At 36.8% G+C, this 12,334-nt stretch overlaps 1 protein-coding gene across 1 annotated transcript; it reads right to left on the reverse strand.

Moving 5' to 3' along the window:
- Window positions 1-8,029: 8,029 nt before the first annotated feature.
- On the reverse strand, window positions 8,030-10,746 carry LOC125804817 (ADP-ribose glycohydrolase MACROD1-like). Its single transcript, XM_049484411.1, has 3 exons — window positions 10,380-10,746; window positions 9,094-9,183; window positions 8,030-8,506 (listed from the first exon to the last, which is right to left on the reverse strand). The coding sequence occupies exons 1-3, from the start codon at window positions 10,744-10,746 to the stop codon at window positions 8,226-8,228; spliced, it is 738 nt and encodes a 245-aa protein (XP_049340368.1). The 3' UTR covers window positions 8,030-8,225.
- Window positions 10,747-12,334: the final 1,588 nt, after the last annotated feature.

Below are 12,334 nucleotides of genomic sequence, written 5' to 3' on the forward strand. Positions count from 1 at the left end.
CACACAGTGCAGTGTGGGCTGTCAGGTGTGTCAACCCACACCTCTCAAATGCAGAATTGCATACTTTGCATGGTGTAGCCCACATCAGTTTCTATACCTGTAGCAAATATGGAGACCACTGGTCCATTACATCCAATGACAACAAAAAAGCCAATATTGCCTAATGTCAATTTTCAACCAGTTTCTTCACAGTTAAGACCATAGACAGAACCAGACTCATTCAGTAGACTCACCCCCTACTTCCAGACTAAGTGTCTCAGATCACCTTCATTGAGTATACAATGCAGCTTAAAGGTCCAGAAGAAAAGCAAATACTTCTTCATACTTCATATTTTAATATGAAGCGATTTTCATTTTCAAATTACAGTACCGAAGGTCAGCTCAGTTTGCTCTGTTTGCCACTGAAGCTAATAATTTAAATGGTATTTTGACTTGGTCCAGACCACAAAATAAACTTGACAAGACCACTGGCCAAAACCCAAATATTACAAAGACATAATGCTGGTTGGCTGGCCTAAAACTAACTAGCATACATTGGCCATTTTATGCAATGCAATTCAAACATTAAATTCACCAGAAAAACCTTTGTACAAATTGACTGTCAATGCAACCAACCACACAATACCACATGATCAATAATAGCATGATTAACTACCTAGTTTGTAATTAACTACCTAGTGATTAACTGACAGTTTGACTCCAACTCAGATACTCCATATATTGAACAGATAGGTGAACGTTCCATTCCAGCCAAGGCTGCCAATTATTCTAGATGTAACCCAGATTTCTAGGGGAAATAAAAAAAAATGTTCCAATATTAGCAACGGGAAAACTAACAGTTTAATTGTTTGTTTTATTGAAATATATCAGGATGTTTGACACTACACATTACAATGCAACCAGTCAGCAGAGTCATTAGAAAACACACACACACACACACACATTTAGCTGTGAAAATGAATTAATCATTATGATAAATGATTAAAGGAAACTAATAGCATACTTCTGGTGTATGCCTAGTGATCCTAAGGGTATGTCAAAATATTCTGACATTAATCTTCATTAGCAATTACACAATCATACAAGTCTTTCCTCTGATACTGGATAATGAAGGCGTGTGATGTTTACATTATCTTTCACATGACAAACTTGAACTTTAACAGTGAGGATTCTGCTCTTTATTCATTGCTATATGAATAAAAGGAAGTGATAATGGTTTGTTTTACACACTGCAATGGTGGAGAAATGAAGCACAGGTGTGAATTGTGACGTCCACTTATGAGCATATTTCATGCCGTTTCTTTTATTAATTGTTTGCACTTTATGACCCTTATTACATTCCTAAGAATATAAAGATTCTACAAAGATTCTTCTTGTTTGATGCAATGCCACTGAAGAACTATTTTTAGTTTCCTTAATGTAACCATGTTTTGTGAAAGATGTGCGAGAACAAAGCAGGTTTAAAGTATCTCTAATTGGTGTAAAGGAGAAAAGATAATTTCCACTTTTTTCCAGTGACAGATGGAGATTTGTGCAAATTAGAGCAATCAATGCAGCACCCTGAATATGGTGTAAATACCAGTTCTAAAGAAATCTGAAAAACATCACTTAGAGTCTGCAGATATATTGTGTGGAAGCAGATCACTTTGTAGCAAAAGCATGTCTGAAAGAATTTTACTTAGTCGTTTTTCTCATGAAGTATTACAGATGACAGAGCAGCTACTGTTTGGGTGGTGGGTCATTCTCAGCACTGCAGACACAGTAACATGGTAGTGCTGTGTTAGTGTGTGTTGTGCTGGTGTGAGAAAATCAGACAACACCTCTGTATCACTGCTGAACTGAACAGTAGTAAACCAACAGCGTCCTGTGGGCAAAGCTCTGTGACCACTGATGAAGGACGAGAGGATGCCCAACATAAACTGTGCAGCTACAGATTCAGAGTCTCTGTATCTGACTTTACATATACAGGAACAGCTAGGTAGAAGTGTCTAATAGAGTAGAGGACAGTTAGTGGACAGTGTTTAAAAACTCCAGCAGCACTGCTGTGTCTGACAATGAGGACAACCACATTCTAAACAACTGAACCCAATAAATGCTCTGAAACAAATAGACAAAAGGGGTTCAAGCTTCCCATTTTGAGCTCTCTGAACTTTCTGTTCCTACCAGCATTTTGTTCCTATTCAACAGTCTAGTGCTGAACATGGATCAGTAAGGTCTATTTACACTGTTTTAATATATACATTCCAGGCAGGAAAAAACAAGACTGTAAAACAAATAATTTATTCTGTTCTACATTTTACTGAAATACTAAAAATACACATTTAATAAAAAAAACATTTAAGCAAAAAGCAATACATTTGAAGTATTAATTTATGCTGTAACTTTTCTTTGTGGGAAGCTGAAACTTGCACATGCCAGCGTCCTTGAGCTCACTCACAAGCAGGCCAGTCACGATAAGCAAGGTTTTTTTCTGGATAATCTATTGTGCCAGAAATGAATGCAACAAATTATACAACTGTCAGTTTAAGACTAGGGCTGCAACGATTAGTCGATATAATGGACAATGTCGATTATTTAAATAACTGTTTTATAAGCTATAGCTGCACAGCTGCACCATTAGATGTGTGTATGAGAGAGAAGCATGTAGTGCACGTGTAAAAGCAAAAAGACGCATGAATTCTGATTTGACCGTTCACATTCATGTCGCATGTTCATGTATCGAATACTTATCCAATTTAAGACCACATATGGAGGTGGCACAAACCTGATAAAAAATCGGATTTGCCTTGTTCACACAGCCATGAAAAAAAAAGATCTGAGCCACATTGAGCAAAAAATCTGATTTGAGTCACTTCAGCCTGGTAATGTAAACATAGCCAAACTGTCCAGTTCTTTTTCCTGCTTTGCAACAGTTATGCAGTTATGCAGCTCTCAAGAAATACATAATCAGACATCTCTCTTCTAGCCTCCTGTAAGAGCCCTCGGTAAGATCCTTCTAAATCAAAGAGCAACACTGCGGAAATAATATGTTGCCAGCTCAACGTATGACTTCTCAAACATTAACAAATCATTGTCACACTCTGCAGCAGTTAGAAGAGATGATGGACAAAATAATAAACCTTATGCACTTTTACAGCTCTGCGAAATCACATTAATGTCAGCACTGCCAAATAACAGCAAAACGCTGACACTGACAGCGGCGCAACAACATCCGCCAGACTGATGAGACTATTCTCCATAAAGTGATGTAATCAGCAGCAAATACCCTGCAGAATTACACCATGTGGAATTAGATCTCCTCAGGGATTCACCACAGCATTGCTCGACTGAGTGTTTACCAAGCAATCCCCAACCGGGCCTGTTATCCACACAAGCTGACCTGTTGCAGAGGGACGTGGGCTTTGCTTCCCCCTAGTGGTGCTGGCCTGACTGTGCCGCCCTTACCTGCTATTCTACAGTCAATTCTTTAACTCTACAATGCTTTAAAAATTACTTTATCGTTTTGTATCTCTGTCTGTCTTATTGATAAGTGACTACGATAAACATCAGAACATTCAAAGCCAAGCCTAAAAATAAAATCAGTTAATCTATATTTAAACCAAACAGAGCTTCTTAATCTGTGAGAAAATGAGAAGGTTAAAAAGGTCATGGCCCAAGTAGGTGAAGATCCTGGATGCAGTTCTACTGTGCTGCATTGAGCCAGAGGCAAGCTGTAGGTGCCGCACTCTCACTCCAATTGATGTCTGATAAATAACTTACACAAAAAAGAAAATAGATAGAAGATAGAGGAGAAAAGAAGACATGCTGGTGTTAAAATAAAAAAGTGCCCTAAAGAATGGTTGGTATCTCTGATATATATGAGACAAAAAGTCAGCTTAAACAGAAAATTAAATAATTGTTTTGTGAAAAAGCACTGAAATTGACATTTGTGGGTCAGATCATGAGACCACAGGCAACAGGCAATTTAAAAAATATAAAAACTGAACATTAAAATGTGCCCCCTCCCTGTTAGGATGTTTATAGAAGCAAATAACGCCTTAAGGTGAAAGCAAATGCTTTTATGTAGTTTTTATATTTACAGTGGTGTAAAAAAGTCCTGATTTCCTGATTTTTTTTTTGCATGTTTGTCACACTTAAATGTTTCAGAACATCAAACCAATTCAAATATTAGGCAAAGACAACACAGGTAAACACAAAATGCTATTTTTAAATGAAGGTGTTTATTATTAAGGGAGAACAAAAATCCAAACCTACATGGCCCTGTGTGAAAAAGTAATTGCCCCCTTGTTAAAACTGTGGTTTCTGACATTTGAGTACACTGTCTCTAGCCACACCCAGGCCTGATTATTGCCACACCTGTTCTCAATCAAGACATCACTTAAATAGGACCTGCCTGACAAAGTTAAGTCCACCAAAAGATCCTTAAAAGCTACACATCATGCCGAGATCCAAAGAAATTCAGGAACAATTGAGAAAAAATGTAATTGAGATCTATCAGTCTGGAAAGGGTTATAAAGCCATTTCCAAAGCTTTGGGAATCCAGTGAACCACAGTGAGAGCCATTGTCCACAAATGGCGAAGACATGGAACAGTGGTGAACCTAGGGTTGCAACGGTATGAGATTTTCACGGTATGATAACCGTCTCAGAAAATACCGCGGTATCATGGTTATCACGGTATCACAGTTTGTTACATATATTATTAAACTGACCCTTAAAGAAATTACAACAAAGGTTTTTTGTTCAATTAACTATTTATTGTAGAAACCTGGAACAACTATATAGATAATGTCTCCTTAAAAAAATAAACTGTACACCATTAGGTGAAGGAAACTAGGTTTTTCCACTACTCTTAAGGTCATTAAGGGTGTATATAATTATATATATATATACACACACACACACACACACACACGTGTCACACATTACATGTCCTCTAAGAAGTAAAGATCCTGTGTTTAAACTATTCAGTACAATTATTTAAGTTTAAATTATTTAATATCTGATAAACTGAGCCTGGGTCAGTGTCTGATCAACAACTGTTGTAAACGTCCGTTTTACTGCCAAGTTGGTATATAACCAGATAGAGGGGATTTATTTCTGAGTCTGGTTTTAACACATGAAAAACAGGCACGTCAGAATTTGAAAATTAACGCATGTAAATGAATGGCGTCTTTCACATCCAGTCCGGCGAGCACCTTTACACGGACACGTGAATCCGTCGTAGCACGCACTTCACGCCTGTACCTGCGTGCCCAAATTTCGGATAACTCAGCGCTTTTGCGGGCGCTTACCGCATGGGTTGTGCACGACTACAAAGAGATTTTATTTATGTTCAGATTAAAATTATAAACTAAACACATACTTTGCGCTGCACGGCGGGGTGGTGTTCTTGGAGATGGGAGAACAGGTTTGACATATGTCCACCTTTAGCTGTGACTTTACGGCCACATTGATTATAAATCGGATAACCATCCTCGGGTGCGTTCGGCGGGTATCCGAAATAGTCCCACACTGCTGATTTTAGTTTAGCCTTTTTTTAGGCGGACGGAGATTTGTTTATTCTGATGCACTTTCTGCTGTTCTCACCGCTGTGTGCTGAGCAGCTGAAGCGGAGCAGAGTTGCGCATGCGCGGGTGAGTTTCTCCGCTGGCTTGCGTTTTACCAGTAATAAGCAAACACACACGGTATGATAACCGTGCATTTTAATACCATGGTATACCGTGAAACCGGTTACCGCTGCAACCCTAGGTGAACCTTCCCAGGAGTGACCGGCCAGCCAAAATTAGATAGATATATATGTTTGTTAGGTATGTTTTAATCAGTCTTTAGAAATAGAAATTATTGCACATAGTCCGGTTAGTGTTTTAATCAGTCTGACCTCCTGTGACCCCTCCCCCCCTGCAAAGAGAAATTGTACAGTCATATGGCATGATGGACCCAAGAGTTTTTGCACCTGTTGGTCCTGCACTTGGGGAGGAGCAGTCGGTCACTGAACAGACTCCTCTGATTGCTGATGACAGTGTGCAGAGGATGACTGGCATCAACCATTACCGCAAGAGCACAGCGATGACTTATCCAAAAGGTCACAAAAGACCCCAAAACAACATGCAAAGAACTGCAGGACTGACTAATATTTAAATTGGTTTGATGTTCCGAAACATTTAAGGGTGACAAACATGCAAAAAATCAGGAAATCAGGAAGGTGGCAAACACTTTTTCACACCACGGTAACTACATTACAACTAGGGGTGTCACAAAATAGATTTATTGAAGTATCAAATATTATATTTAAAAAATTTGATTATTCAAATTACTGTTTTAATGCAATTGTCAAAATTGGCTAACTACGATTGTCCTTAACTGAAGCATATTCAGTTATGGGGTCATTTTTGGTGCTTGTTTGATATTAAATTGTTTGTAAGGTTAAACAGAGATTCTTATTGTTCTTATTAAATTAGATAAATTAACCTTTTTTATAGAGGTTTAAATTTTTGTATTGTGCTTGCCTACTTTTGATTCCACTAAAAATGTTAAAGAAACATATGTTTACAATATGTTTAGTTTGTATCAGTGTTTTGGTACATAAAAAAAACTTGTCAAATAAATTTAAATCACAATTGAGAACTGCTCATATATTTGAAAAATACTGCAATACTAGCACTAATTATTAAATGTATCGTATTGCCAACACATACATATTTGATTTAGTAACTTATTAGCTGTATAAATTAAAACATACACAACATTAAAGCAATGTGTTATTTTAATGTTGAACAGGACAATTATAATTTTAAATGTAATAAATTACACTCACATAACATAACATAACGAATTTTCTTAACTTGAGACCTAATTGCTAAAATACCCTGCTTGTAAAAAGTAGTTGCTAGAGCCAGTTTGAATGCATGATGTACATCCAGATGATACCACCTCACACTACAGCCAGAAATACAGGCAGGAAAAACCCTGATAACTATCATCATCCCTGCATTTAGTGCTTTTTGTTCCTCTCCCAAAATTACAGCATTCAGTCTAAAATACAGAATTAGATATAGATGGAAAAGTATCTGAGACTATTCCTGTAAACGCCTAATAGTCCTCAGGTCTGTGTTTAGAACCGGATGAGAAAAGCTTCCCCTTTTTTGAGTCGCCCTCACAGTTTCTTCCCTTTGCTCTAAATAATGTGTTTTACTGGTTTTAAGCTGCTTTGTGATAACAGCAGATGTGAATACTGTGAAATAAATTAACCATAATAAACTAAATTTGGGCAACCTATAAATTACAAATGAACAGAATATAGATAATCAAAACTTCTTCACATTTCAGTTGTGTATTCTCTGATCTTCCTCATAAAAAATGATGACTAAGTGTGTTTGCCCACATCTTCCTTTTAATACCTCAGTGAAACAGGAAATTACAGCATTGGCTTCAGTATTAGAATTAAAATGTAAAATACAAGACAAAGATGGGTATTTAAATGTAAATAATTTAATTAAATTACAATAATGTGTGTCGTCAATCGCTTAAAAACATTAAGTGTATTAATAGTGCTTTTTAGATATTTTTTTAGTGTATCATAATATCATAATATAAATTTTATGCGTTATAGTGCGTTATAAATGAGAATATTGTAATGTGCTGAGTTACTGAGGACAAAATAGATAGTGTAGCTCCATTTTCCACCTTCAACAGCTTAGAAAGAAGAAATGTGCCAGAAGTGGTGTGTGTGGGAGAGAGAGAAAGGGAGTAAACTTAAATATGTTAAATATGTTACTGTCGGCACTTTGAATACCACTCAAGAGACAAAATGAAGACCATTTTTTGCAATAAGAAAATGACCCACAAGACGCACAATACCAATATTAAGAGTACAAGCTTGTGATTTACTTCAAACAAGCATAAACAAACAGTTTTAAACAAACAGTAATTAAACTTTTTTTTATTTATTTACACCTTACCAATAAAAACAATATCAGCTTACATTAGTCTACTGTTAAATCGGCAAGGTAATTTGTATATGAAATTGACCTTTTTTTTGTTGGGAGATGGATTTAAGACATTTTATGCCTAATGTGCAGAAACTAAAATGTTCCATACCAATTTTGCCCACACTCAGCAATGATCAAATTATTCTAAAGGACACAGTATGTATTTTTAAGCAGGTAAAGCTAGAAAAACGTTTACATACGCTTTTAACAGTAAATGAAATATGACTCCCTTATACTAAGTAATGTGCCAACATACGTCACAAAACACTGTTTTAGTATAATTCACCAGCCTGATGGAAGTAGAGCTCATATTCTTCACCCTTTTTCCCCCCCCCCGTTCATTTTTAAATAAATGGACAAGTAAATAAGTGTACATGAAAAATGTACCACCCCAAAACTTATGCGCATTATCCTTACCTGCATTGGCAATCGCATCTATCTCCAGTTTGGTGATGTCACCTCTGAAGAGAGAGATCTTCTTATTTATCTCATGTGTCTCATCAGGAGAAGAAGCATCTACATGGCAGAGAGGTAACAATGTACAGTATAAAATGTAATATTTACACAAACAGTAAACAGAATAAACAGGACCCATATTTTTAATTAAAAATGCTGTGACCAAAGTCAAAATCTTTTTAATTTTATGGTGCATATGGAAGGTCAATGACATTTGTTTACTGAAATGATTATGATAAATTCTACCAAAAACTCTACCAAAACTTAAACCAACAAACACACTGTAAACACAAACACTGTAATAGAGTTTCTAAATAATACATTATGGATACTATTAATGAACAAATGAATGTATATAAAATCCTAAACATCATACAGAGCATCACAACAAAAAGATTACTGGGAGAAAAAGATCAGGGGTCAATAATTTCACCAATTTTTACTACTGGCACTGCAATTTAGCTTAAGACTGGCCCTTACAGACAGTTTCCCCATACAGTAAAAAGGTCCAATGTTAAACTACATTCTCCATCCAAGGAAAAAAGGCCATTCATAATTCAGTGTAGTCCAAGACTAGGTTTAAGCCATTAGTCCATGTAACGTGTCCAGAACAGTGTAACCTGAAGACTAATTAGAGTTTTAATTACCTGAGTGACTCCAGATTGGGATATCGTCCAGGGATATGTAGTTCTTGTATTTCTTTCTCCTTTCTTCCAGGCTCATGGACAGGAGCTCCTCTGATAAAGTAACAGATACAATATGATGCAATCAAACATATGCAAACAACTTACACTGGAAATATACTGTAATGGAAGATGAGCATATCTGGTCACAACAGACTGTGAATAACAAGAGCCTTGACTTAGGGTAAATCTGTTCTGGGTATTCCCTTAATTATGTTTTTTTGGTTGGCTAACTCAGTTATACACTGCATATTAAATATACTATATAAAACAATGTAATTTTTTTTCTTTATTATTCTGAAACGCCAAAATAATGAGCCATATGATAAAAAAAAGGCCTAAAATCTATTTTAGGACATTTTGTCAGGTTGCTTACCTGGAAATGTAGGCTCATAACTGTTTAGGAAACACAGGGCTTTCTAGAGCCTAATGAAATGCAGTCATGATGTTACAGCTTTTATTTTGTAACAGCTGCCTTTTTTGCAGACTTATGCTTTATATTATTATGTTACAACACCATACTAAGAACAAGGCTTTTGTCTTGAATCAGTTCTGGGTATTCCTTGATTGTGTTTATTTTGGTTGTGTAAACACTGTATACAGTACAGCATGTGTTCTGAAGAATCAGAGGACAGTATTGATTACTATTGATTTTTTGTTTTTTCTTTTATTAACACCAAATTAATACCAGCTGAAAACAAACATGTTTTAGCCTAATGTAGGCTAATAAGTGCTTTGAACTTATCGGGCTTTCAGTATTGCTATGAAATGCAGTCATTGTTGTGTTACAGCTTTTATTTTGAAATAGTTCAATCCTTTTTGCATACATACGGTTTATATTATTATGATAAAAATATTCTATGAAACCTTATTGTAAGAAACCTTTTTAGACTAGCCTTAGTTAAAGCCTGTTTTAAGTGTTTGTGCTTTGCTATGGTACAAAAAAAATCAAGCAACTATTCAACTATATTAAATGTTTATTTAAATGTATTTATTTTAAATGTGATTCCTTATTAAATGTTTTAAACCCATTTTAAACTGTAAGTGCTTGAGGGTCACCGCCAATGTAATACCGAGTGAAAATAAAGGTTGATTGATTTATTTAGTTATATTTTAGAGCAACACTCTAAACCTCAGCGCTGTATAAATAAATGGTTAGTCTGCTGGTTTTGCTTATTAAACTCTTATCTACAGTTTGAACAACAGGTTAAGTAGCTAAACTTGGCGCGTCTCACTTTAAACTCACTCACTTTTCACCTTCTTCCAGTCAGAGTCCTCCGAGTGCAGCTCTGAGTGGGAGGCCATGGCGCACAGGGCGCTGGAGTGGACAGAGGAGGAGGCAACGGCAGCGGCGGAGAGCCCGAAAAGGACCAGGGCCGGGCGGGAGAACTTCCCACCCCGCTTCCAGGGCCTGAAGCTCGGCCACTCGACTGACTTGGAAGCGGTGGAGGAAGCTGAACACTTCTCCAGCCGCTGCACCGTGTTTATACCCCGCCGGGAGGAATTCAAAAGGCTGGCGGTATTCAGAGGCCCCTCGCCCCTCCAGTAGTTTTTAATAATAGTGTGGGAGACTTTTAGGCAGCGGGGTGCTGTAAGTTTGGATAACTGAAACGCCATAGCCCAACTAACCCAACCTAACCCACTCACTCAGCTAACCTAGCTAACCTTACTGACTGCTGCTCAGCCAGCACTGTTTACACAGGCTCTTTACAGCACTCTCCTGTTCTCATTCAGAAAACCGCGAACCACCCAAACTAATCAACCAGCTCCAAAACACGTGAATCCGGAGGGATCGATCCTCAAACAGCGATTCCAAAACGGACTGTACCATTCAGTAGGGGTCCACTGCTGAACCCCGCTCAGTGGACTTTACCGCGGACTGTAGGGTGGCTCACTATCCGACACCGCCCTCTAGCGGTGAACGCGTTCAGGTCCAGAGTGCTCGGAGCTTCTGTTAAATATCCAGTGGTAAATAAAACACTAAAACCATGTACTTCAAATATACATATACCCAAAGGCAGGGCCATGCAGAAAACTTTTGAGGGGCAGGTGCTCAAAGACAAAAGAGTGCACATAAAGCACAAACATGAAACACCATACAGAAATATACCTTTCAATATAACCGGTTGATTTGTGGTCTTAATGTGGTGTTACTGTAAACTACAAATTAACAGAAGTCAGGTTAAAGCAGTGTTTTTCAACCCTGTTCCTGCATATTTGACTGCATATTCCCATTGATCTGCATATTATAGAGCTTTCGCTATAATATGTGGTGGTATGAGGTGTCTAATACACTGCTGGATATACAGGGGTTGGACAATGAAACTGAAACACCTGGTTTTAGACCACAACGGACGGACAGTTCTGGTGGAAACAGGAGAGTTGAGGTGCACATTGAATTCTGCCGTGATTTAAGCAGCCGTGGTTTTATGTTTTTTGGATACAATCCCGTTTAGCACACGAACATCTCTTTCAGACAGCTTCCTCTTGAGTCCACAGTTAATTCTGTTGGATGTGGTTGGTCCTTATTGGTGGTATGCTGACATTAACCTGGATACCGTGGCTCTTAGATAGATAGATAGATAGATAGATAGATAGATAGATAGATAGATAGATAGATAGATAGATAGATAGATAGATAGATAGATAGATAGATAGATAGATAGATAGATAGATAGATAGATAGATAGATAGATAGATAGATAGATAGATAGATAGATAGATAGATAGATAGATAGATAGATAGATAGATAGATAGATAGATAGATAGATAGATAGATAGATAGATAGATAGATAGATAGATAGATAGATAGATAGATAGATAGATAGATAGATAGATAGATAGATAGATAGATAGATAGATAGATAGATAGATAGATAGATAGATAGATAGATAGATAGATAGATAGATAGATAGATAGATAGATAGATAGATAGATAGATAGATAGATAGATAGATAGATAGATAGATAGATAGATAGATAGATAGATAGATAGATAGATAGATAGATAGATAGATAGATAGATAGATAGATAGATAGATAGATAGATAGATAGATAGATAGATAGATAGATAGATAGATAGATAGATAGATAGATAGATAGATAGATAGATAGATAGATAGATAGATAGATAGATAGATAGATAGATAGATAGATAGATAGATAGATAGATAGATAGATAGATAGATAGATAGATAGATA

Source organism: Astyanax mexicanus, chromosome 10 (genome assembly GCF_023375975.1).
Source record: "Astyanax mexicanus isolate ESR-SI-001 chromosome 10, AstMex3_surface, whole genome shotgun sequence".
NCBI lineage: Eukaryota > Metazoa > Chordata > Actinopteri > Characiformes > Acestrorhamphidae > Astyanax > Astyanax mexicanus.